A 26753-nucleotide genomic window follows, 5' to 3' on the forward strand; every position below is an offset into this window, starting at 1 on the left:
GATGCATGAAAAATCTTGCAATCACAAGATAAATGTTGGACGTTGAAAACACTACTGCGAATATTGAGTTTAGGTTTTTCCCACTAAAAACCCATAAATTTGAGTAGATTTCGTTGAAATTCCTTCGGCTGGGATAACCATATTGTTCATCAGTAAAAAAGAAAATGAATAAAAATAACAAGCGTGCATAAAATTGAAGAAAATGGAATTCTGGAGCCTCAAATTGTGGATTTTCGGTTTTTCAGGCCCAATCCCAGGATCGTAATAGACTATGGCCTGGTTTTTATTTTGTTCTGAAAAAAAATCAGCAGGGTGTCTACAAGCCTGGAAAACCTGGAAAAGTCAGGGTGTTTGTTCGGTCTGGAAAAGTCAGGGAACCTAGGAATTTACAGCATTTCTTACTCAAAAATCAGCTGGAATTTCGTGAAAGGTTACTTTACTTCAAACAGATTTTTCCATTTCTCATAATGAAAAAATTTACCTTCGCTTTGCTCAGGCAATTTTTTTGCAGGTCGCTTTTGTCAAAAAACGCCAAATTCCCAAAAAGCCTTGTTTTTTTTGCCAAAATTGTTGAAGTCTTGCATTTTGTCAACTTATGAGTTATGACAAGTAACATTAAAAAATCTAGATTTTTCGCAAATTTGCTAAAATGTTTTGCTTTTTTGATATGAAAATGGCTAAGAAGCCCTGCCTTTTACTGAAGTTATTGTCGAGGTCTCGTTTTCTGTCGAAAATAGCAAAAAGTCTCGCTTTTAGCATAAAGTATCAAGAATTTTCTTTCTCTTTTTTTGGGAAAAATTGCTAAAGATTGTGTCGTTGTTTGCATCCAAAAAACTCTCTCTTTTTTCCAATAACAGTTCTAATGTGTCGTTTCCCCCCCGAAATTACTAAAAAAAACTTTTCTATTGCTGAGATTGCAAAAAGTTTCGTATTTGTTGCCAAAAATCGCGAAAGTTCTCAATTTTTGGCCCAAAATTGCCAAAAAATCGTTCTTTTTTCAATTAAAAAGTTGCAAAATGTTTGTAGGTAGTTCAACTTTTTTGGCAAAAATTAAGAAGAAGACTATTTTGGCAGAAATTTGCCGAAATTTCATGCTTTTTGCTGAAATTATTAAACAAGTTTTTACGGAGTTTTATTTTTATATTTTGATTAAAAACTAAAAATTCTGTTTTTCTTTTGGTGATTTTTTTTTCAGCATTAAAATGTATTGCTTGAGAGACTAAGTACTACTTCTAATACCAGGTGGCAACAATGTTGCACTGCGTTCAACATTGTAATTGACCGAGGGAAAAAGGGAGTTTATCCGCAGTGTGGCCATATACTTGACCATTACATGCTCAGGTTTTGTCATTTTTTTGGTTACTTTGTTAAGCTTTTTAGGTTACCAAAGTCACTTTTTTTCGTAAAAAATGAGCACGAGCTCTGAAATTTCAAAAAATTATTGATTGAAGAAAAATGTTGACATTAAAAAAATTTATTTCTTTATGAAGAAGTTCTATTTTTCGAATTGTAAATTTTCCAGAGCTTTTGCCCTCGCTTTGCTAGGACCATTTAAGTAACATGCTCTCTCAAAAATTATTCAGAAAGTAGAATAATTGAACCGAAAAATTACAAAAATAATACTCAAACCAGAAAAATGCGAATTATTAATACAATTTATGTTTTTTTTAAACAGAATCTCTCCCATTTTATAAATTTTGGAAAAAAGGCACAATTGTAAACCTATTTAACGACATTTTGGCGCTCATGATGTTCGAAAAAATGTGACACCCCCTCCCCCACCTGATCGCATGTGTAATTCATTTTTCAAGGGTCTGGAAAATTGGAAAAATTGGTCTGGAAAACCTGAAAAAGTCAAAGAAAATCATTTTCGAACTGAATCAGGCTAAAAAGTCACTTGATTTTTACTTGAGGAATAAATGCCTACAATGTTACTTGATATTTTGAGGAATCGCGGACAAATAAATCATAAATGTTTGATTAAAAAAAAAAAAAAAAATTAAGTATAACATAATGCATTAATCGCACAACGTGATTAATAAAGTAGCTTTCTTGCGGCTCAAATTTTTCATCTTTCATCAAGTTCTCCGGATGATACCAAATAAAAACGATGATAGGCGGAAAATTCGTTCGATTTACTCAATATCCTTGTCCATGCTGTGTGAAAGTTGAGCAAATGAATCCGGCATAGACTCAGGACTCGGTTTATGTTTCATTAAGCTATAGTAAGTATTGCAGATTGCCTTCTTAAAGAGGTGTTTCGTTATTTTCTTCCAATTCTTGTCTAAGTTCGTCCCAAAACTTGGCTCCATTTCCATTTAATTTACCATCTACCAAAGACAACTTATTCTTTATGCTGAGGTAACATGGATTTTCCGCGGTGGTTGGTTTCCATTGAGTAGTTATCCCTTCGTAATTCGGATCCCTTTTGTAAGAGTAGCATAATTTTGATGATAACATAATTTGATATATTTAATAGGCTATAACAATTGAAAGAAATAACGACAACTTGCATACCCAGTTTTAGCGAATGTGCTGATTAGTTTTGTGAATGTTTTCACCACTTCTTCAGTGTCAGGAGTTAGGGGAATGTCTGATTCATTAAAGAGAAGTGAGAACTTTGCCCAGTATGTATAATCGTCTCCATGATAAGTTCCTGTTTCAAAGGCCAAGACCAAATTGAAATTATTCTCAGAATTCTATTGGCCCTTTGGAGGTTCCCTAGGTTCCCAGGTTAGGGAAACAAATTGCTTTGAAGATTTTAATACAGTACCCTGCTCAATTGACCGAATCGCAAAAAAGTTGCGCTTTCAAAGAAAAATCATGTTGGAAAATGAAAGTTTTGAAAAAGTTTAAATCCTAAATTTCCAAAACTTTCATTTTCCGACATAACTTCTCTTTGAAAGCTCGACTTTTTTGCGATTCGGTCAATTGGGCAGGATACCTTATTACAATTTTCAAAGCAATTTCGTTTCCCCATAATGGGAACCTAAAAGAACCCCAATCAGGTTTAGGCTTGCAATAGTAGTACAATAATTCATAAAAAGAGCATGATTACGATACCATCTAGTGGTTCTTCGAATACAAATTGATAAAGATCTTTCAATTTGGGAACGTTTCCCTGGAATTCGAATTTATAAACGTAAACCGACGAAGGCGAATCTGCTGCAACTGCGTCGATAAGTGATGGGTATAAGTCTGAGAAACCAATATCAGTTTGAATCTGAAACGGGAAAAATTCGTCAATTCTACATACCAAGTCTCGCTTGCCATAAGGATTTTTTCATCTAAGTACTACTTGATCGTACATCACATTTGACTGATAATGGGGCGAAGTCAATCGGATCACCTTTCAAGTAGAAAGATTGTATTTTATCTTGAATATATTTGAGTTGATCATTATTCAGATTGCTTCCCCAACCCCAGCAATTCTGACGAACGGATTTGAAAAAATTCTTCTGTGATGTTTTTTTGTACGGTCCTAATTGGAAATCAACCACAATATTTTCAAATTGGCGAAATAAAATGTGTCGAATTTCGAGTGCTAATTCTGTGATGACGATTTACCGAGAAATCCCATCATTGCTTCTCTTTGGCAAAATCCAACCATGAGTGGTATACGTGCTAATGATTTCAAGTATTCTTCCTTACTTGGTGTTGGTATAATAGCATTTTCACCGGAATCTATAGTTGGAACGAATGGGAAAACTGGGAAAAAGTGAACCGTTTCATCCTGTTCGAGATTAAGATGATGAGTTGACAGAATATCTTATTGTTTGTTGGATAGATTAGGTATAAAAAATAACTCGATTAAATACCTCGAAGGAACGATCCGGCCTGGTAAAAAGAACCTTTTGTATGTCTACCTTTCTGTAGAAAAATAATAATTTTTTCTTATCAAATGGTCCTTTGTAACCTACTTTTTGCGCTATTTTAAATGCCAGTGTAGCGTTTTCTGGTTGAACTACCAACGACGGGCAGTATTTGTACATGCCCATGATAATCGCTTTATGAAATAGCCCTGTGAAAATATCAACAAATACCTAGGTAGTAATTTTCATCGATTTCTAGCATACCTACCTACTTTTGATCAGTTGTTACTAAACCTTTTGCTTTTTGTATAAACATCAAATGGTTAACTACTGCGGCTCCTGTGCTGCTACCTAGTACTGTTACATTATCAGGATCGCCACCAAAGTTTCTTATATTTCGTTGAATCCATTGTAAGCTTAGAAGTATGTCTTTTAATGCTTGATTACCCGAGCACTCTGGTAAATCCAAATTTAAGAAGCCTAAAAATAAAATATGTAAGTATTTTCCTGTATGCGTTGCAGCGTTGGGGCCTACGCGTGAAGTTGAATTAATCATGTAGGATTATTAATTTGTTCAGTTTTACCTAAAATGTGTAATCTGAAGGACACAAAAACGCATACTATATCGTTGTGCATGACATAGTCCGGAGATCCAAAATAATTAGGATCTGCTGAACCTGTATGAAAACCTCCAGGATGGAAACACACTACTACTGGTCTTAAAGGGTAGTCATCTTTTTGAGGTAACTTGAAGTAAATTATATGTTTTTACTCGTGCAAGTTTTTTCGCATTCAACTATGCTAATGTTTATTTATGTATGTACTTTTGGCGTGTGAATATTGTTGTATAAACAATCCTCTGAACCATCCATGCGTCCTTTCTTCATTGAAAATTGCAAACAACCCCCTTTTTCATTCGTCGTCATCAAAACATTTTTCCAAGGTTTTACTGGTGTTGGATCCTAAAGTGATTAGGTGTTGTGAATGAACTGAAGCTATTCGAAAATAAGAAAAAACGATTTTCTTACTGTACCTTGAATCGTGCTAGGCCTCCAGTTGATTGTCCATAAGGTACTCCGAGAAAAGAATAAAATTCCACTCCAGAAAACGTAGATACATTTTTAAATCCTTGAATTTTACCCTCGCATACTGAAACTATAACTTTTTCTCCCATGTTTTACGGAGTTGCCGGAAAGTTATTAGATATACATGAAAAAAATTGCAGTCCAAGTTTAAGTAACGAAACAATGAAATTTTAGGGTAAACAATATTTTACTTTGAAAATAACGCCTATTTCTTTCCTCAATCGCACGAAGGTTCCCGGTTCTAACTGTGTAAATTTTTGATACCGTGGTTGGTTTTTCGACAACGATGAGCAATGAACATGGAAATAGATAACGATTTCTTGAAAATGAATTCTGATAAAAAAAAGCGTTACCCTCATTTATTAGAAGTAAGTTACCTATGTGTAAAATACGACCCGGTTTATTTTCAAGCCTTGAAATGCACATAAATGTTTTAAAGAATCACTAAACGTTTTATATTTTTATATTTTTTAACATTTTATTGTGGAACAACATAATTTCTTGTCTACACTAAGGATACCATTTTTGGCTTAAACCAAGGTATCTCACAACAAGTTCTACTGATGATGAGGAATAAAACTGGTGGTAAGAAATACATAGATTTGTTTGATAAATATACCTATCCTTCTCTTTGCTGTATGAGAGATGAGCGAATGAATCTGTTCAGGCTCAGTAAAATTTTCATTCAGTTGTAGAGTGCTATTGCGGATTATTTCCTTCAGCACACGTCTGATTATCATTTTCCAACTCCCTTCTTAGTTCCTCCCAAAACTCTGTTCGATTTCCATTCAATTTGCCTTCTACCATAGACAAATGATTGTTTATACTGAAGTAGGACGGATTTTCCACAGTGGTTGGTTTCCATTGAGTGGTTATTCCTTCATAATTCGGATCCCTTAATTGAGGAAAAGTAAGAGTATGTTAGTAATTATAAAGATTGACACAAGAATTTTAAGGAGAAACCATTGAGTCTGATTAGAGTAAGAAATTGACTCACTGCGTCTGAGGAGATCTCATAAGATGTGATCAGACTTGAGATGAGTTGATCATATGAAATTAAATCTACCTTGGGGAAATTGATCAGATCTGAACAGATTCACTTGGACCAGTTGAAACTCGGTTTGATCAGATCTGATCCGCATATTCCATGAATCCCATTTGATTTGATCAGATTTAGTCAGATAAAAGTTTTGATATAGTTTAGATTTGTTCTGATGTGATGAGATCCAATAAGGGAGACCTGAGTAGATCTGACTAGATCTGAATTGATCGGATCAGGTCAGACCAGACCAGATCTGATCAGTTCTAAACATTCCTCGATCAAGGTTTGATTTGATCGGATTAAATATATTCAGATGTGATCACTTGATCAGATTTGGACATTACTCAATCCGGATCCACTGACTTAAATCGATTCAGATGAGAGTTTTGATGAGATCCAACTATTTTCCTTTGGGCAGTCATATCAAAGTAAGATGCTGTCTAGTGAAAAAAGATGGGATCTCTTGGATTAAGGTTAATCTAACTGGACTTGATAAGATCCAGTAATTTTTGCCCGGATGAGAAGACCTGATCAAACAATTTTCCCCCAGGTAGGTAATAATTGAAAAAAAATGCATTTCGAGCATTTACCCAGTTTTTGCAAATGTACTGACGAGTTTAGTGAACGTTTTCACCATTTCTTCAGTTTCAGGTGTTAAAGGATCTTCTATTTGATCGTACGGGAATGAGAACTTTGCCCAGTATGTAAAATCGTCTCCATGGTAAGTTCCTGTTCCAAAAACCGCGACAAAATGGAAATTATTCTCAGGCATCTATGAAGTTTATGAAAATGCCTGTTGCCATTCGTTGTACAATTTTATTATTATAACAATACCATCTAGTGGCTCATCAAAAACGAACTGGAAAACATCTTTCATTTTGGGAACATTTCCCTGGAATTCAAATTTATAAACGTAAACCGATGAAGGAAGATCTGCTGCAACCACGTCCACAAGTGTCGGATACAAATCTGATGCGGCAATGTCGGATTGAATCTGAAACGAAAAAATCATCATACTTTTATCAATCCTCATTTTCCATTGAAATTTATTCATTTCGAATTGATACAAAATTTCCATACATCACATTTGATTGGCAGTGGAGCGTTTTCAATCGAATTACCTTTCAAGTAGAAAGATTGTATTTTATTTTGAATATACTTGAGTTGATCATCATTTAGCTTGGCTCCCCAACCCCAGCAATTCTGGCGAATAGACTTGAAAAAGTACTTCATTGATGCTTTTTTATAAGGTCCTAAGTGAAAATTGACAGAAATATTTTCACAGTGATAGTAATTTAGAGTAATCATGGCATACAGGAAAATCTATTCACATACGGAGAAATCCAAATATAGCTTCTCTTTCGCAAAATCCCACCATTAGTGGAATGCGTGTTAATGATTTCAGATTTTCTTGCTTATTTGACGTTGGTAAAACTGCATTTTCACCAGAATCTACGGTTGTAACGAATGGGAACATTGGAAATAATGGAGCGGTCTCATCCTGTTCATACACGTTTTTAGGTAATTCAGTTTGTCTATTGAATCATTAAATTTTGAAAAAAAAATAATTCGAATAATTACTCTATGGAAGAAACGATCCGGTCTTGTGACAAGAAGTGCTCGTATGTTTACTTTTTTATAAAATGATAATAATTTTTTCTTATCAAAAGGTCCATTGTAACCAAGATTTTGTGCCAATTCAAATGCCAACGTAGCGTTTTCTGATCGTACCACTAAAGATGGGCAATATTTGTACATACCCATGATAACCCCTTTATGAAATAACCCTGTGGAAAAATTCGTAAATTTAAATTTACTCGCAGCTTAATTACTTTTATGTTGGTAATCAATTAGTTTCACCAAACCTTTTGCTTTTGGTGATATCATCAAATTATTCACTAATCCTGCTCCACTACTGCTGCCAAGCAATGTCACGTTATCAGGATCACCGCCAAATTTACAAATGTTTCGCTGGATCCATTGCAAGCTTAGAATTATATCCTTCAATCCTTGATTACCCGAGCATTCCGGTAAATCCAAATTTAAGAAACCTTATTATGAATCCATCGATTATTCTTCTTAAATGTTTGAAAATTTAGTTTAATAATTTGTATTATTGTGGGTGTTCTTGAACCTACCTAAAATATGTAGCCTGAATGATACACAAACACAAACTACGTCGTTGTGCATGACGTAGTCTGGAGACCCAAAATAACTAGGATCCGGTGAACCTGTATGATAAGCTCCAGGTTGTAAACAAACCACCACTGGTCTTAAAGGATCGTCATCTTTTTGAGGTAACTTAAAGTAAATCAAGTTTTCATTCATGTTGAAAAATTTTCACATTAGAGTAATATTATTGTGGTATATGCTTTATGTTTACCTCTGGCGTATGAATATTGTTGTATAGACAATCCTCTGAACCATCTATTAGCGCTTTCCTCAGGGAAAATTGCAAACAACCTCCTTTTTCAGTCGTCGCCATCAAAATATTTTTCCAAGGTTTTACTGGTTTAGGATCCTGATTCGATTCGATGTTACAATAATGTGATGATAATCAAAAATGAGAAAAATTGTTGTGTTACCTTGTATCGTGCATGACCAGCAGTTGATTGCCCATAAGGTACTCCGAGAAAAGAAAAGAATTCGACTCCAGAAAATGTTGAGACATTTTTAAATCCTTGAATTTTACCCTCGCATACTGAGACTATTATTTTCTCAGACATGTTTGCCAGTGGGATAGTCACCAAGTTGCTAAAGATTCACCTACTGCGCAAATGGAAATTTTTGCAGTCTTCAAATACTTACTTATGAACAACGAAACAGTGAAATTGCCTGCTTAAATGTTTCTTTGAAAATCACTTCATGTTTTTTCTTTATAATTACTGCAAATTTTTATCGTACTTATGGTGACACTTTGCGTTTGTTGAAGCAAAACTTGACATAAAAAATGTTTTGCTATCTAAGTTTTTCACAAATTGTTCGTGAAAGAAATAAGCTTTTTTTCAAGTCATACTATCTTACCTTTATTTTTAGAAGAAATTGTGTAGTTTTTACCTACTACAAGGATACAATGTTTTTGAAATTACAAGTACATATGTATTAGCAACTGCTGACAATTTTTTTTGCACGAGACTCAACTCCCTTCTCCCCTCCCACCTAAATGAGATTGAGATTCAACGTTTTACAACTGTATGAAATTTTTTGGAGTTCATCAGTTCAAATTCGATGGGAAAATATTGAAAAGTCAAGTGATTTTACCCAAGTTCCATACTTTATAGATTCGAAGAATATTTCAAGACCTGATGACAAAATTGAAACAATGGATCGTATTTTAGTAAATTTATTTTAAATCCAAAACTACTACTAAATTCTGAAATCCCAATCCCCCCCCCCCCATTTGTTGTGAGGTAAAAAGTGAAAAAGTTTAGAGTTTTCAAAAAAATATTTGAAAAAATAATACAGACCCACAGGTTTTGATCCTTGATCGGAGTTATGATTCCAAATTAGGATCTGTGATCGGTGTTCTGAATTATTTTTTGCCCAGATTCGTGCCGTTTAAAGATTCGAAAGATGTTTATAAAACGATGTAATATGTTTTCCTCGAATATACAGGGTGTCCTAAAAATCATAAAATTTATATGATTTTTCTTCGAAAAATATTATAACTTTGAAATTTCATTTGCGAGATTTGCATAAGATCGTTTTAAAAAAATCAAATTTTGAAATATTTTTATGGATATTTAATTAAATTTTATGGCTTTAATTTCACTTTTGTGTCAGTTTTACAAAATTATTATATTGTACTCTTGATTCTATTCACCGAAAAATCGAATCCATGACACCCTGATGAGGCCAACTCTTGAAGTGGAATTTCAAGACACCCTTTCTGTGACAACCTACTTCCTCCAGTATTTCTTGATCATATCTGCAGCTTTTTCACCAATCATGATGGTTGGTATGTTCAGATTACCACTTGTCAATTGTGGCATTATCGATGCATCAGCCACCCTTAACCCTTTTATTCCGTACACTTTTAGTTCTGGACTAACCACTGCATCTGGGTCTTGAGGAGGTCCCATTTTACACGTACCACCAGGATGAAAGCAAGAAACACCGAAATGTCGAACAATGCATTCGTAGTATTCGTCTGAATATTGAACTAGTATTGAACAAGCTTTTGCTGAAAGAGACGTCATAGTTCCATATTTCTTGAAAGCTTCAGTTTGGAACATGGCATCCAAAATGCGTAAAGCTTCGATTAAAGCATAAACATCTTCCTTTTCGGTTAAATATCCGCTGATGATTTTCGGATGTTCGAATGGATTCTTGCTGTTTAGAAGAATGCGACCCTTGCTTTTTGGTTTCAGCAAAACTGGAGCCATTTGGAATTGAGCAGCGTTTCCTATAAATTTAGGTATTTGTATACCTATGTTTGGTTTGAATAGTGTAATTTTGCTGTAAATTGACTCTATCGATGTGCTGTGAGGAAGAATCAAGTGAAAAACTTGAATGTTTGGGTTATCAGAAGTGTAACCCGATGTGTTGAAAAATAAATGGATATCGAATCCATTGCCGAGATCTGTTCTTGATTCGAAGTATAGTTTCTCAAAATATACGAGATATCTAGAGTAACTTTGTAACTTTCTAATTTTGCTTTGATTAAATTGCTCAATACGTACAAATGATCTCGTAAATTGCAACCAACACACAGATTCTGTTTTACTTTGATGTTGAATGTAGTCAGATGGTCTCGAGGACCAATACCAGAAAGCATCAGTAGCTGGGGAGAGTTGACAGAACCAGCTGATACGATGATTTCCTTTCTGCAATATATTTTCTTGTACTTACCATCTTTGTAAACTTCAACTCCATAGGCTCTATTTTTATTCTTGATTAATATTTTAGTAACCATGGTTCCTTTCATTACCGTCAAGTTGGGTCTGTCTTTTGCTGGTTGAAGATATGATTTGGCAGTATTCCACCTTACATTATTATCTAACGTTCCTGGTAGAAGTGTTATTCCAGCCTCGTAATGGGCATTCATATCTTCTACTACTTTATAACCAGATTGGGTAGTAAAATTGAAAATGTAATTATTAGCTTCTCGGACGTTATAGACAGTCTTGTTGGTAAATTCTTCAACGAAAACATCTCCGGAATATCCATGAGCTGCTTTATCCTCATATTTTGGCACACGTAATCGTTCTAGTTTTTTGAAGTACTTCAAAACATGTTTGTAGCCCCAACCCGGATTACCTAATGATTCCCAATAATCGTAGTCCTCAGGATTACCGCGTATAGCAATCAGAAAATTTATCGAACTGCTTCCACCAAGAGCCTTACCTCTAGGCCAAGTACATTGATTATTGAGGAAAGCGAGACACGTATCCCCGGTCACTTCTGTAGTATAATTCCAATCATATGATGTACGCAACAAAGAGGGGGCCAGAAATGGTATATCAGAATTCAGTGGTGGATCAGTTCCTGCTTCAATAAGTAATACGTCCCATGTTGGAATTTCACTCAATCTGCTTGCAATCGTACTTCCAGCTGATCCGGCTCCAACTATAATGAAATCGTATTCTGGAAGGGATTGTTGGTAAACGTGAGAGCTTTTATCCTCAGGATATGATCCCATGATTCGACAGTTCATCATAATTAAAGGTGTGAGTGTATGTAATACGGCTGAAAGCTCGTGCACATTGGAAGTGACATTGAATGGACACGATTGACTCATTGTGAAGATGGTGTTACTGACTTGACAATTATAAATGAAGATGAAATTTGAAATAATGACTAATATTCTGCTAGTAAAATTGAATCACATGTTAGTGGAGGTACAATTATTGTTTTAACTGATTCTGGTATTGAATTTCACTAGCACAGTTTGGGGTTGAAGTGAACGAAAGCAGAAAAAAAAAGAGTTATCAAAGAAAAGTTTTATACCATGTAGCCATGCAATAAAACTTTTCTGTGAGATAAGTGAATGCCAAGTGAATGCCAGCATTCACTTATCTGCGTTATTTGTTACAGTTCATAAAACACAAAACTAAAGCAAAGTATAGAGAAAAACCTTATAAGTACCTATACCTCTACCTACGATATATAACAACAAACCAAAAATTGTAAAATTTCGCGCTTCAACGCAAGTAAAATATCCGTAATATTGCTTGATGTTGTGTAATTTCCAGAATTTACTTAGGGGACATTCCACCTCAATTTTACCAAAAAGTGATAAGGGGGCCGGCGATTTTTTTTGAAATTTTTCCTGTGGAAAGACCTTTTGAAGGGATGACCGATGGCGCAAATCGCAGCCCTCCAGCCCTTTTTCAAAGGCTGCTAGGGGATGTCAAGGTTTTCAGTGAACTTGGAGTATGTACATATCATCCATTTCAGCAGTGGATTACTCGATAACCGCGATACCTTTGTACCAAAATGGAACTTTACCAATAGTTCGAAGTTTTGAAAGGATCGTTTTTGAAAAATCAAATTTTGAAATATTATTGATATCATTAATACAATTTTTATGGCTTTAATTTCACTTTTGTGTCAGTTTTACAAACTTAGTATATTGCACTCTTGATTCTATCTTTCTATCCTCCAAAAAATCGAATCAATGACGCTCTAATGAGGCCAAATCTCAAAGTGAAATTTCGAGAAACCATCTCTGTGACAACCTACCTCCTCCAGTATTTCTTGATCATGTCTGCAGCTTTTTCACCAATCATGATGGTTGGTATGTTCAAATTACCACTTGTCAGTTGTGGCATTATCGATGCATCAGCCACCCTTAACCCTTTTATTCCGTACACTTTTAGTTTTGGACTAACCACTGCATCTGGGTCTTGAGGAGGTCCCATTTTACACGTACCCCCAGGATGATACGCAGAGGCGCCAAAATGACGAACTATGCATTCGTAGTATTCGTCTGAAAATTGAACCAGTATTGAACAAGCTTCTACTGAAAGAGACGTCATAGTTCCATATTTCTTGAAAGCTTCAGTTTGGAACATGGCATTCAAAATACGTAAAGCTTCGATTAAAGCATAAACATCTTCCCTTTCTGTTAGATATCCGCTGATGATTCTCGGATATTCGAATGGATTCTTGCTGTTTAGAAGAATGCGACCCTTGCTTTTTGGTTTCAGCAAAACTGGAGCCATTTGGAATTGAGCAGCATTTCCTATAAATTTAGGTATTTGTATACCTATGTTTGGTTTGAATAGTGTAATTTGGCTGTAAATTGATTCTACCGATGTGCTATGAGGAAGAACTATGTGAAAAACTTGAATGTTTGGGTGATCAGAAGTGTAACCTGATGTGTTGAAAAATGTATTGATGTCAAATCCAGTACCAAGATCTGTTCTTGATTTGAAGTATTTTTTCAAAATATACGAGATATCTAGATTAACTTTGTAACTTTGTAATTTTACTTTGACAAAATAGTTCAATACGCTCAGATGATCTCGTAAATTGCAACCAACACATAGATTCTGTTTTACTTTAATATTGAATGTAGTCAGATGGTCTCGAGGACCGATACCAGAAAGCATCAGTAGCTGGGGAGAGTTGACAGTGCCTGCTGATACGATGATTTCCTTTCTGCAATATATTTTCTTGTACTTACCATCTTTGTAAACTTCAACTCCATAAGCTCTTTTTTGATTATTGATCAATATTTTAGTAACTGTTGTTCCTTTCATGACGACCAAATTACGTCGATCTTTTGCAGGTTGAAGATAAGCTTTGGCAGTATTCCATCTTACGTTATTACGTAACGTTCCTGGTAGAAGTGTTATTCCAGCCTGGTAATGGGCATTCATATCTTCTACTACTTTATAACCAAATTGGGTAGTAAAATTAAAAATGTAATTATTAGCTTCTGTGATGTTATAGACAGTCTTGTTGGTAAATTCTTCAACGAAAACATCTCCAGAATATCCATGAGCTACTTTATCCTCATATTTTGGCACACGTAATCGTTCTAGTTTTTTGAAGTACTTCAAAACATGTTTGTAGCCCCAACCCGGATTACCTAATGATTCCCAATAATCGTAGTCCTTAGGATTACCGCGTATAGCAATCAGAAAATTTATCGAACTGCTTCCACCAAGAGCCTTACCTCTAGGCCAATTACATTGATTATTGAGAAAAGCGAGACACGTATCTCCCGTCACTTCTGTGTGATAATTCCAATCATATGATGTGCGCAGCAAAGAGGGATTCAGAAGTGGTATATCAGAATTGAGTGGTGGATCAGTTCCTGCTTCGATAAGTAATACTTTCCATGCTGGAATTTCACTCAATCTGCTTGCAATCGTACTTCCAGCTGATCCGGCTCCAACTACAATGAAATCGTATTTCGGATAAAATTGTTGGTAAACGTGAGAGCTTTTATCCTCAGGATACGATCCCATAATTTGACAGTTCATCATGATTAAAGGTGTGAGTGAACGTAGTACAGCTGAAAGCTGGGGCACGTTTGAAGTGACGTTGAATGGACACGATTGACTCATTGTGAAGATAACATTACTGTCTTGAAAATTACTGGTGAAGATGAAATTTGTAACAATGACCAATATTCTGCTAGTAAAATTGAATCACATGTAGGTAAACATACAATTATTATTTTAACCGATTCTGGTGTTGAATTTCACCAGCACAGGGCAGGCCTAAGGTTAAAGTGAAATGAAAAAGAAAAACAGAAGTTATCAAAAAAAAGTTTTATATGTAGCATGTTACTGGTATTCGCTTATCTGCGTTATCTGTCACAGTTCAGAAAACACAAAACTTGAGTACGTAAATTATTTAAAAAAGCCTCATATTATAAGTAAGTAGGTACGAAACAACAACGAACTAAAAAATGGAAAATTTCGTGCGTCAACGGAAGTAAAATATCCGTAGTATTGCTAGATGTTGTATAATTTTGCTGAATTTACCTGAGATGTTGGATGATTTGCGGTGTACTTCCCTTTGGAAATCAATTTTAATACACAAATTAATTATTATGATATTTGAGGAGAGCTCTCAAATTTCAAAAATTTTATGAGAAGAACAAAAAAAAACGTTTGGGGAGCAGTTCAGATTCAAAATGAAAGGGCTATATATATGTACTTAATCAACATTTTCCAAGTGCTTTAATGCCTTCAATTTTGAAATTGGACAAAACAAGAAACCACTTACTTTTTATGTAGGTAAAAACGTAACTCTTGGTTACTTTTTTTTTTTTGGAAATTGTGGTTGCTGATGTTACTTTTTTGAAACACAGGAAAACACAGTTTTTTATTCGCCCGATTTCATTACAGTAAAAAGAACCTTAAAGGTGAAAAATTATATTCTCGACATCCGCCATCCACTTGCCTGAAAAAAATCTTGTGATGTTTGAAGACATCAGAAAAGCGAAAAATTTGAATGTAAAATTTTGCCTCGCTCAGTCTCTTCTCCCTCATGAAAAATCCCAATTGTTCAAAAAATGTATTGTTAAAGTTCCTGTTATGTACTTGAAGTCCTCATATTTGAAAGAATTTCATTCTCGAAATAGTTGAATAGTTTTAATTTGCTTATTTTTCGAGTATAAATGTGGCGATGATTTTCTAACCATTGAATTAATTTTACAAAGTCCAAACAAAAAAAACACAAAAAAACTAAAAAATTGATCTTGGAGGGGAAAGGGGTCAAAAATATTTTGGAAGATGCTGATTTTTTTGCAAGGAAGTGAAAAAAATGTAGTGATTTTCGATTAACAAATTCCTGTTAGACACTCTACTAAATCTCGGCCCAACTTCGTGAAGAAAACAAGAAACAAATGTTTCGTTTCTCGCAAAAAATACGGAATTTGTATCAAATCTCACCTTGTTTAAAATTGCCAACAAGTCTCATTTTCTTGCTAAAATTTTCTAAAAATTGTGGTTTCTTGTAAGAAAATCCCAAAAAATCTCATTTTTTTCAAAAAATCCCAAAAATTTCGTTTTTTTCTAAGAATTGTCAAAAATTGCCAAAAATATAAAAAAACAACGCTGAATTAAATTGAATAAATCTTTATTTAAGGACGCCTTAGAATCTTTTTTGACAAAATTGCGAAAAATAATAATTTTTTTGCTATTAAGTATTCTTAGTTGCCAAAAAGTCTTGCTATTTGCAAAAAATTCGCTTTTTCGCAAAACTTTTGAAAAATCAATTTTTTTCCTCAAAAATTTAGCACCCTAAAGTTGATTTTTAACTACTTTTGCCCTTTCAGGAAATTGAGGGATACTTTTACTGCATTTGTACAATTTTCAAGACCAATCTTTCTTGATCATATCAGAAACTTTTTCGCCGATCATTATTACAGGTATGTTCAAGTTGGCATTTGGCACTTGTGGCATTATTGACGCATCAGCAACTCTCATCCCTTGTATTCCATGAACTTTCAGTTCTGAACTAACAACCGCATCCGGATCTTTTGAAGGTCCCATTTTGCACGTGCCAGCAGGATGATACTTGGTGGTACCAAAATGCCGAATTAAGCATTCGTAATATTTATCTGAGTATGGAACTTGTAGCAAACAGCGTAATATTGGTATAGACTGCATGGTTCCGTATTGCTTGAAAGCTTTAGATCGCACCAACGTATCTGTCACTCGTAAAGCTTCTATTAAAGCATACAAGTCGTCTTTTTCTGTCAAGTATCCGGTGAATATTTTAGGATGCTCGAATGGATCTCTGCTATTCAGAAAAATTCGACCTTGGCTTTTTGGTTTCAGTAGTGCAACGTCCATTTGAAACAAGGGGTCATCTTTAGTAAATGCTGACGTTTCCTTTTTAATGCTCGGTTTCATTTCTCGAACTTTCTCGTAAATTGAACGCACTGATGTACTCATTGGCAGAATCGTGTAGGTAACTTGAATATTGGGGTAGTCAGATTGATAACCTGTTGTGTTGAAGAACAAACAGGTATCAAATCCGGTACCGATGTCTGACCGCTTAATCAAATATTGCTTCAATATATACGAGATGTCTAGATTTTTTTTATAACTTTCTAATTGTATTGCGCCTATATAACTGTGAACGGACAAATGATCTCTTAAATTGCAACCAACGCATAAATTCTGTTTTACTTTGATTTTGAATTTACTCAAATGATTTTGAGGCCCTATACCAGAAAGCATCAGTAGTTGAGGAGAATTGATAGCACCAGCTGATACGATCACTTCTTTTCTACAATATATTCTCTTGTATTTACCATTTTTGCAAACTTCCACTCCGTAAGCTTTGTTTCGATCATTAATTAATATTTTAGTGACCATTGTTCCTTTCATAAGGGTTAAATTACGTCGATCTTTTGCATGTTCAAGATAGGCTTTGGCAGTATTCCATCTAACATTATTGCGTAATGTACATGGTATAAACGTTATTCCAGCTTGATTATGAGCATTTATATCTTCGACTATTTTGTATCCAAACTTTGTGGCAAAATTTGCAATATAATTTTTAGCTTCGGTGATATCATAGACAGTCTTGTTAGTGGACAGTTCCTCAAAAACTTTTCCAGAATAGCCATGCGCTGCTTCATCTTTATATTTTGACACACGTAATCGTTCTAGTTTTTTGAAGTACTTCAAAACATGTTTGTAGCCCCAGCCTGGATTACCCAAAGATTCCCAGTAATCGTAATCCCTAGGATTACCGCGTATCGCTACCAAGGTATTTATCGAACTGCTTCCACCGAGGGCCTTACCTCTAGGCCAAGTACACCGATTACCGGGAAAGGCCAGACAAGTGTCTCCTGTTACTTCTGTAGTATAATTCCAGTCATAAGCTGAGTGTCGTAGGGTAGGATATAAAAAAGGTATATCGGAATTAATTGGTGGATCAGTTCCTGCTTCGATGAGCAATACCTTCCATGCTGGAATTTCGCTCAAACGACCAGCAATGGTACTTCCTGCTGATCCTGCGCCGACAATTATGAAATCGTATTCTGAATATGATTGTTGGTATACGTATGAACTTTTATCTGCCGGATATGATCCCAGAATTTGACAGTTCATTAGTATTAGAGGTGTTAATGAACGTATCGCTGCTGTTAATTGGGGCGATGTTGATGTAAAGTTGAATGTGCATGTTTGATTCATGGTGTGCTCGACACAATTTCATCTGTTCGAAATTTAACAATAAATTTGACATTGAATGATTCAGTTGATTCATGATGGAAATTTGTATACCTATTGTCGATTCGATCATGACGAAAACTTAATTTAAAAGCGTATTACTTACCTTAGTTTTGAAAAGTTATCCAAGAATTTTTTGTGAAATTATTGTGCTCGATAATGTTTTGGAAAAAGTAGCACATTGTAGCGTAGCTCAGCATGTGTGTTGTGGAAGTTTTACTGTAATTATTTCAAGTTGAAAAAAAAATACTTTGGTTCATGTCGTATTTTATTATTTTTACTATCGTTGTTCTAACAAAAAGAAAAATATGAAAACGATGGCACTTTGGCCTCTAAAAACGCCGACTATCAAGCAATGGGGTATTTTTCACAACGAATGGTCCTCCAGAAAGTAAAAAAAAAAACGAATTTTTCATACTTTTGGGAAAGTAGAGTAGTGAAGATCATGGACATGTTTCCAAAGTTACTAAGAATCACTTTTGATTACTTTTTTTTTTGAAATTTCGGTTACCAAGTTACTTTTTCTTAATTGAAATTTCCAAAAATCCAGTTATTTCAAATCTCTTTTTTCGACAAAAACTACGAAAATGTATCACCTTTTTTGTCAATACCTAATTGTCAAATAGCCTTGCTTTTTGCTAAAATTGTTGAAAAATCCCATTTTTTTTTTCTAAAAATAAAGTGCTTGAAATTTGAGCTTTTTTGTCAAAAAATTATCAAAACGTCCCACTTGTAGCCAAAAAGTTGCATATCTGTTGGTAGTTCAATTTTTCTAACAAAAATTGTCAAAAAATATCAGTTTTGCAAATAATTTCCTAAAAGTCCTGATTCTTGCGAAAATGGTCAAAGTATTGCATTTTGCAAATTTATTGTGAAAATTCCCAATAATTTCTTAGCAAAATGTCAAAAAATCTCGCTGTTTGCTAAAAATTTCTAAACGTCCTGCCTTTTGCTAAAATTATTGTCGAAGTCTCGTTTTTTGCCAAAAGTTGCAAAAAGTTTCGTCTTTAGTCCACATTGCCAAAAAGTCTTGTTTTTTTTGTTGAAATTTGCTGAAAATTGTATTTTTTTTCCGCAAAAAATTCCAAAAAGTCTCACTTTTTCCCATAAATTGTCATACATTTTGCATTTTTTACTAAAAATTACAATTTCCGAAGATCTCACTTTTTTTAATAAAAAAAGTTGAAAAAACAACTCTTCAAACAAAATGCGAAAATATTATTTTTTGGCACTAATTGCCGAGAAGTCCTGCTAAGTATATGCTACAATTGTACAAATTTTTATCGAGTTCCATTTTTAGATTTTACCTAATTAAAAACGAAAAGTTTTGATTTTTTCAGTGATTTTTTTTCTACATTAAAATGTTTTGCGCGTGTTTTGTTACTTTCTGGGAGCCTCTTCTGAGGACCAATGTTTTAACTTATGTCTACTGAGATCCATATCCTGAAAATACGAGTAACTGTCGGAGTTTTGAAATAATTAATTGAAATGTATTAATTTCATTGTATTTTTATTTTGTTTCAGGTAAGTACGATTGTTCGCTGTGATTGTAAGAGAAATGGCCTGTCCTGTTCAATAGAAATGGAGTGAGTTATTTTATGATTTTAAATTTCTAAAAAATTTTGCTTTCCTTCACGACAATTTTCGCTCAACTTTTAATTGTCGATTTATTCTGTGTTCAACTCTATTCAAGTGAGGGAGGTTGTGAGGGAGGGAAGAAGAGACGCAGTCAGAATTCTGAACTGAAATTCGTTTGGCTGAAACCAAAAATAATTCATGTGGCAATCAAATTGTGCATGCCTGCATCAATAGCTAATATTACCAGGGTGTCTACCAGGTCGCTATAGCGTTAAAAGTCGCGAAAAGTCGCGATTTTGAAAATAGGGCGCTAAAGTCGCGAAAAGGTCGCGATTTTCGCCAAAAATACCAAAAAGTCGCTATAAATTGTCCAAACTTCAAATTTTAAAAACTTTTCTTATTTTTAGTTGATGGCGATTGGTAAAAAAAACATTTTTTTCGTTGGAAATTTTTTTTTTTGGGGGGGGGGAGGTACTTTTAACTGAAAAAAAATCGCTAAAAGTCGCGAAAAAAAGTTGCTAAAAGTCGCGAAAAGTCGCTATTTTTGAAAATTAAATTTTGGTAGACACCCTGATTACGGAATGTTGATGAACGAATTCGTCATTCTATTTGTCGCCTTCCAAGCCGTGAATATTTGAAAAAGTGCTGTTATATTTCAACAAGCTATGTTCGCAGAAAAGGAGGGAAATGTGTGTTGAGCTTGTATGATATCGTTTTGTTTTTCGAATTAGATTCTAATAATTTTTTGGTGATAAACTCTTTTATTTGTCAAGAAAAGTCACAGGGGTAAGAATAATAACAAGCAGAGTTCAAGGACAAGTAGGTACAAAAGTTTCTCCTTATACGAAATTACATTCTTGAGTGCACAGTCTCATAGCCAAAGCCAGTCCTTTTTGACCATATCAGCAGCTTTTTCTCCGATCATAATAACTGGTATATTTATGTTACCAGCTGTTAGTTGAGGCATTATCGATGCATCAGCCACTCTTAATCCTTTTATTCCATAAACTTTCAGTTCAGGACTAACCACTGCAGTCGAGTCCTTCGAAGGTCCCATTCTACAAGTACCACTCGGATGATACGTCGTTGTGCCAAAATATCGAATTAGGCATTCGTAATATTCATCTGATTTTGGAGGTAGCTTTAAACATGCTGGGGCTTGTAGAACTTTCAGGGTTCCATATGTTTTGAAAGTTTTAGTTTCAGATATGCTTTCTATAATACGTAAAGCTTCAGTCAACGCGTCTATATCTTTTTTCTGAGTCATATATCCGGATATAATTATAGGCGGGTCGAACCAATTTTTACTTTTGAGTAAAATTTCTCCTGTACTTTCAGGTCTCAGTAATACAGGGAACATGAGTAAAATTGCGTTTGTTTCGATCGAGTTCGCCAACAATTGACCTATATCTGGTTTGAACATTAAAAGTTTGCCAAAGAATGCCTTCATGAAATTATTTCGAGGTAAAATAGTATGGAAAACTTGTACATTTGGGTACTCGGCTGTGTTACCGGTTGTATTTATGAATAACATGGCGTCCATCGCTAAACCTATGTCTTCTCTTCTACTCAAATATCGATATAAGAGGTATTCTGCTCCATGCTCTACGCCATAACCATCTAATTCTGCATTGATTATACCTATGTGACTGTGTACTGATAAATGATCTCGCAAATTGCAACCAACGCAAGCATTTTTTATCACTTTGATGTTCAACTTCCTCAGATGCTTTTCTGGTCCTATACCAGAAAGCATCAAAAGTTGAGGAGAATTAATGGCTCCCGCTGATACAATGACTTCCTTCGTGCAATATATTTCCTTTGTCTTGCCATCTTTGTGAACTACAACTCCATAAGCCTGCTTTTGATTGTTGATTAATATTTTAATGACCATTGTTCCTTTCATTACCGTCAAGTTGGGTCTGTCTTTTGCTGGTTGAAGATATGCTTTGGCAGTATTCCATCTTACGTCATTGTGAAGTGTTCCTGGTAACAGTGCGAGCCCAGCTTGGTTATTTGCATTTATATCTTCGACAATTTTGTATCCATATTTGGTGCAATAACTTGCTATGTAATTTTTGACTTTTATTACATCATATACAGTTTTGTTCGTATATGGTTCTATGTAAACTGGACCAAAATAACCATGTGCTGATCTATCTTCATAATTTAGATTACGTATGCGTTCTAGTTTCTTAAAAAACTTCAGTACATTCTTATAACCCCAGCCAGTATTACCCAATGATTCCCAATAATCGTAATCTCTCGCATTGCCACGTATCGCGCCAATAAAATTTGTCGAGCTGCTTCCTCCCAAGACTTTACCTCTGGGCCAAGTACATTGATTACCAACATACGCCATACAAGTGTCCCCTGACACGGTTGTTGTGTAGTTCCAGTCGTAGGGAGTTTGTACCATTGAGGCGAACAAGAAAGGTATGTCGGAATTAATTGGCGGATCAGTTCCTGCTTCGATGAGTAAAACCTTCCATTCTTGTATTTCACTCAGACGACCTGCAATCGTGCTTCCAGCTGATCCAGAGCCCACGATGATAAAATCATAATATTGTGGATAAAATTGTTGGTATACGTAGGAGCTTTTATCTTCAGGATATGATCCCATAATTTCGCAGTTTTCCATTATTAAAGGTGTTAATGAACGTATGGCTTGCGTTAATTCTGGCAAGGATGAAGTGTATGTAAAAGGGCATGGCTGACTCAGAGCATAGGTGACGTGTAAGCCTGAAAATGACGTACATGAGGAATGTGATATTTATTTGTACATATGATATGTATGTTTGAACTATCATTATTGTATGAACATTTATTTTGAAGGAATGGAAATTGTAGGTACTGATGTAAATTTTTCTAATTGCTGAAGAAATTTTTTCCATCAGAAATGAATGAATTATGCCCATTAATAAAATGTATGTGCAATTTTTACCCCATTATTTGATCTTTTTTGTGTTCTTTGGTAACCAAATTATTGAGATGGAGATGGATGTTTGTAAAGCAAAGCTAAATGATAGTATTGTCAAGAATTTAGCGAAGCAAAAGTCCTTGAACCTTTCATGACCTCCTTTACTTTTACTGACATTAAGTTCTGATAATTTTTTTTATGACTGGCCAGTGGCCATGATGGATTAATTTTTATTCTTCCTTCGATAATACCAGTAGTTAATGAAAATATAAAAATACGTAGGTATTTTCAATTTAAAAAGCACGTATTTTAACATATTATGTAGGTACTTACCAGTGACTAGAAACCAAGAACTCCATTTGAGTAGTTGCATGAATGACGCTCGTTCTTTCGTGGATTTTTTGAAAAAAGTGTTGCTTTGGCGCATGTCAGAGTTACTGAAATGTGCATTCGAATGGAAAATTTAAAAAGTCGTTAGCGTTACCTATCTAATGGATTACTAACTACCTACTTAGGCTGTGAACAACGTGTTTTATCAATTTTGCTATCAGTTTTTGATAAAAATGAAAAATATGTTTACATTAGAATGTTTTTCAGAAAAGAACGTGATAGATTTACTTAGTACATCGTGATAGGGATATTGTTTTTACAAATTTGTTTTTTTTTTCCTGCCGGGTTAAAAAAACGTGATGCGCAGTATCAGGTTTTAACCGAATACAATTTGCTTGAAGGTAGGTCGTTGAAAGATGTCAAAACAGATCAGTGGTCACAGCTTTATTTAGGCAAATTCCTGTTGATGGTTTTGGATAAATTTTGGCGAACCAGGCGTGGCTGCAGTTAATCAAAAAATAATTCATGCAATCTATTCACTCTGGAGTCTCAACTTTGGTGTAGGGGAATTTATCGACGTTGTGGATGTTGGAAAACAACAAAAACTCAGCGATTGCAATAGGTGATTGTGAAATATTGGATAATTGTTCTGATGAATCAAACAAGAGAATGGATTAAATTTAAATAAGCACTTATGAATTTGTACAAAAATAATAAAATAACGATGATTTCGAATTTCCGATGTGTTCTGAAAGAATTATGACTGGAAAGCTAAAAAGATACCCTTGAAGTGTTAGAAGTACAAATGGGTTCAACTTTCATTTACATGTTTGTTTTTTCTTCTTGTTGTTACACCACGTGGAAAAATACATGCAATCATTTTCACTAAGCAAAAATTACGACATGATTGAGCATTAGAGCAGCTGATTTCAAAAAACAGCTTTCTTATTTAGTTCAGCTTCCTGAGGTTGTATTTGATCATTTTCAACCAACCGTTCTAAAGCTTCCAGAAAGGTATTGATTTTCTTCAGTTTTTTTGGATTTTAATTCAGATTGACTGAAAATCAGCGCGGGTAGCTCAGATTGTTGTCAGAATTCATTTTGGAATGAACTACAGGCTACAGGTATTTGAAAAGTGGAATATATTCAGAATTTTCAGTTGGCAGATACAAAAGCATATTTTTTTATCGGTCTCCTGCTTGAAAAAATGAAATATAATCGCTAATCTGAATCAAAACTCTCTTGAAAGTGGAAAAACATTGCATGATTGAACTTTTAAACAATTTTTAACCACTTGTCAGTGGTCTTTGCTAAAGATTGATTTAGTGATGCAAAAATGTCCTTTTACTGTCCTCATTTTTCTCAAAAATTTAGAGGTCACGAGGACGGTTGCGAGTTTGTACTCAGAACTCATAAGGAGCTGAAATTTTTATATTCTCTCAAAAAGGGAAGATTTGAAGATCTGCTGGAGGATCCAGTATGGCTTGATAAGGTTACTGGCCTACCTGTCTAGCCTCTAATGGTCGCCTGTCTGGCCTCTCAAGATTGTCTGAGTGTCAGTCCGTCTGTTTAGTCTCTCAAGGCCATTGACCTGATTGACCTCATTTTAAATCAGCGCTTCATTAATGAGTAGTTGAAATGATTTTATGAAATTTTATTTCTTTCACATTTTGAATGACTTTATAATTTCAGCACATTCAAAAAACTATTACAACCAGTCTTTTTTGATCATATCGGAAGCCTTTTCTCCTATCATCATAGTCGGTATATTTGTATTACTACTGGTCACTTGCGGCATAATGGATGAATCAGCAACCCTAAGCCCACTAATCCCATACATTTTCAGTTCTGGGCTCACTACTGCATCTGCATCATGCGAAGGTCCCATTTTACACGTACCACTAGGATGATAGGCAGTTGTACATAAATGTCGCAATAAGCATTCGTAATATCGATCTGAATTTATCACAAATTTGGAGCAAACTTCCACCGGTATATGAGTTAATGTAGCATGCTGTTTAAAAGCTTGCGATTGGGATAATTTTCTCAATATCTTAAACACTTCGACCATCGTCTTAACATCTTCTTCTGCAGTTAAATATCCGCTAATAATTTTTATTTTGTCTAAAGGATCCTTGCTATTGAGATAAACTCTTCCTCTGCTCTTAGGTCTGACTAGCGCTGGAGTTATTAGTATAGATGGAGCTTTTTCAGCCAGATTTATTATTTTGTTTACAGTTTCTACTCTTAAACCTTCCAAAGGAAAAGGTAAAAATATAGGCATGGGTATTCTAGGAACCAGAATGTGATATGTTTGAATATCTGGATAATCTTCGGTGTTACCTGTGGTGTTAAAGAATAACATGGTGTTTGGAAGGATACCAGTGTCTATTCTTTCTGATAAATAACCATATGGGAAATCCAAGAGTCGTAAATCTAGCGTGTAGTTTTTCAGATTTAATTGAGCTACATAAGCTACCATGGCGATGTGATCTTGTAAATTATAGCCTACTTTTAGATCTTGAATCGTGTCAATGTTCAATTCTCTTAAGTGGTTTTTGGGACCAATTCCGGAAAGCATGAGTATCTGAGGTGAATTAATCGATCCGGCTGAAACGATGACTTCTTTTTTGCAATAAATTTTCTTGTATTTGCCATAGTTGAGCACTTCGACCCCGTACGCTTTCTTACGCTCATTTATTAATATTTTAGTGGCCAGTGTTGATTTCATTACCACCAAATTTGGCCTGTTACGTGCCGGAGTCAGGTATGCTTTAGCTGAACTCCATCTTACATCGTCTCGTAAGGTACCAGGAAGAGAGGTTAAACCAGCTCGAGGATGGGCGTAGAAATCTTCGACTGTATTATAGCCCAAGTCGGCGTAATATTTAGCCATATAATTGATTATTTTTCTAATATCGTATAGAGTATTATTGGTATAATCTTCCACAAACACGTTACCAGCATACCCAAGTGTGCTGTCATTACCCCATCTGGGTATGAACACTCGTTCCAATTTCTTGAAATATTTCATCACGTGATCATAACCCCATCCTGGGTTACCCATCGATTCCCAATTATCGTAATCCTTTCGATTGCCACGTACCGCAAGCATGGCGTTTATCGAACTACTTCCACCTAGGGTTTTACCTCTGGGCCATTTACATTGATTGTTGACATACCCGAGACAAGATTGAGTGGCTGGTTCTGTGGAATAATCCCAGTCGTAAGGAGTCTGCAAGAGTAGTGGAAATAAGCTAGGTATGTCGGAAAGGATAGGTGGATCTGTTCCTGCCTCGATTAGCAGGACTTTCCAGTTCGATATTTCGCTCAGACGATTCGCGATTACGCATCCGGCTGATCCTGCTCCGATTATTATGAAATCATATTCGGGGTCATGTTGCAGGTACACATTGAAAGCCTTGTTGCTGGGATAAGGTGATGTAAGGTGACAGTTTGAAAGAATTAAAGGCGCTAAAATTGGCAGAGTTGATAAGGGTTGCAGAAAACTGTAGGTTGAGAGTAGAGGGCACGTATCATTCATCGAGTCCATTTAAAATTTGCGCTGAAAAGTGAAAATTGGTTAATGATGAAGGAAGTATCGAATTATATGGAATAGACATCTGCATCTGTAGATTTGTTTTAAATTGAGTGAAGATGTTGCTTACTTTGTTGTGAAGAGATGAACAGTGGAACTACCTCGACTATATTTTTTCAGCGTGGCGACGTAAAAAAAAAATATATAAGTTTGGGAGCGTACGATTTGTACAAACAATCACTGGCATGTTTGTTCAAAATTTAATGCGTGTATACACGCGCTTTGAAAATTTGTAAAAA

At 35.0% G+C, this 26753-nt stretch overlaps 6 protein-coding genes, 1 long non-coding RNA gene and 1 pseudogene across 7 annotated transcripts in view; 1 reads left to right on the plus strand and 7 right to left on the minus strand.

The window, feature by feature from the left end:
• Window positions 1-26753, plus strand: part of LOC135849236 (uncharacterized) — a 93582-nt gene that overhangs the window by 55049 nt on the left and 11780 nt on the right. The window lies entirely within an intron of this gene.
• On the minus strand, window positions 1881-5184 carry LOC135846988 (esterase FE4-like). The gene is made up of 10 exons (XM_065366366.1): window positions 4846-5184; window positions 4637-4774; window positions 4397-4559; window positions 4107-4292; window positions 3819-4021; window positions 3568-3733; window positions 3309-3481; window positions 3064-3223; window positions 2518-2656; window positions 1881-2425 (listed from the first exon to the last, which is right to left on the minus strand). The coding sequence occupies exons 1-10, from the start codon at window positions 4984-4986 to the stop codon at window positions 2248-2250; spliced, it is 1647 nt and encodes a 548-aa protein (XP_065222438.1). The 5' UTR covers window positions 4987-5184; the 3' UTR covers window positions 1881-2247.
• LOC135846987 (esterase E4-like) lies at window positions 5343-8888 on the minus strand. The gene is made up of 10 exons (XM_065366365.1): window positions 8525-8888; window positions 8323-8460; window positions 8078-8240; window positions 7805-7990; window positions 7521-7726; window positions 7275-7440; window positions 7020-7192; window positions 6774-6933; window positions 6530-6668; window positions 5343-5792 (listed from the first exon to the last, which is right to left on the minus strand). Exons 1-10 carry the CDS (start codon window positions 8663-8665, stop codon window positions 5597-5599), a joined length of 1668 nt encoding a protein of 555 aa, XP_065222437.1. The 5' UTR covers window positions 8666-8888; the 3' UTR covers window positions 5343-5596.
• LOC135847139 (glucose dehydrogenase [FAD, quinone]-like) lies at window positions 9356-12334 on the minus strand (annotated as a pseudogene).
• LOC135847135 (glucose dehydrogenase [FAD, quinone]-like) lies at window positions 12459-14658 on the minus strand. The gene has a single exon (XM_065366568.1). It carries the CDS (start codon window positions 14456-14458, stop codon window positions 12620-12622), a length of 1839 nt encoding a protein of 612 aa, XP_065222640.1. The 5' UTR covers window positions 14459-14658; the 3' UTR covers window positions 12459-12619.
• On the minus strand, window positions 14677-18457 carry LOC135847138 (glucose dehydrogenase [FAD, quinone]-like). The gene is made up of 2 exons (XM_065366570.1): window positions 18195-18457; window positions 14677-18074 (listed from the first exon to the last, which is right to left on the minus strand). The coding sequence occupies exon 2, from the start codon at window positions 18050-18052 to the stop codon at window positions 16217-16219; it is 1836 nt and encodes a 611-aa protein (XP_065222642.1). The 5' UTR covers window positions 18053-18074; window positions 18195-18457; the 3' UTR covers window positions 14677-16216.
• On the minus strand, window positions 20408-24412 carry LOC135846338 (glucose dehydrogenase [FAD, quinone]-like). Its single transcript, XM_065365369.1, has 2 exons — window positions 22920-24412; window positions 20408-22408 (listed from the first exon to the last, which is right to left on the minus strand). Exons 1-2 carry the CDS (start codon window positions 23011-23013, stop codon window positions 20538-20540), a joined length of 1965 nt encoding a protein of 654 aa, XP_065221441.1. The 5' UTR covers window positions 23014-24412; the 3' UTR covers window positions 20408-20537.
• Window positions 24556-26729, minus strand: LOC135846340 (glucose dehydrogenase [FAD, quinone]-like). The gene is made up of 2 exons (XM_065365371.1): window positions 26585-26729; window positions 24556-26481 (listed from the first exon to the last, which is right to left on the minus strand). The coding sequence occupies exon 2, from the start codon at window positions 26467-26469 to the stop codon at window positions 24625-24627; it is 1845 nt and encodes a 614-aa protein (XP_065221443.1). The 5' UTR covers window positions 26470-26481; window positions 26585-26729; the 3' UTR covers window positions 24556-24624.

The sequence above is a fragment of the Planococcus citri genome, chromosome 5 (genome assembly GCF_950023065.1).
Source record: "Planococcus citri chromosome 5, ihPlaCitr1.1, whole genome shotgun sequence".
In the NCBI taxonomy this organism is placed as follows: Eukaryota; Metazoa; Arthropoda; class Insecta; order Hemiptera; family Pseudococcidae; genus Planococcus; species Planococcus citri.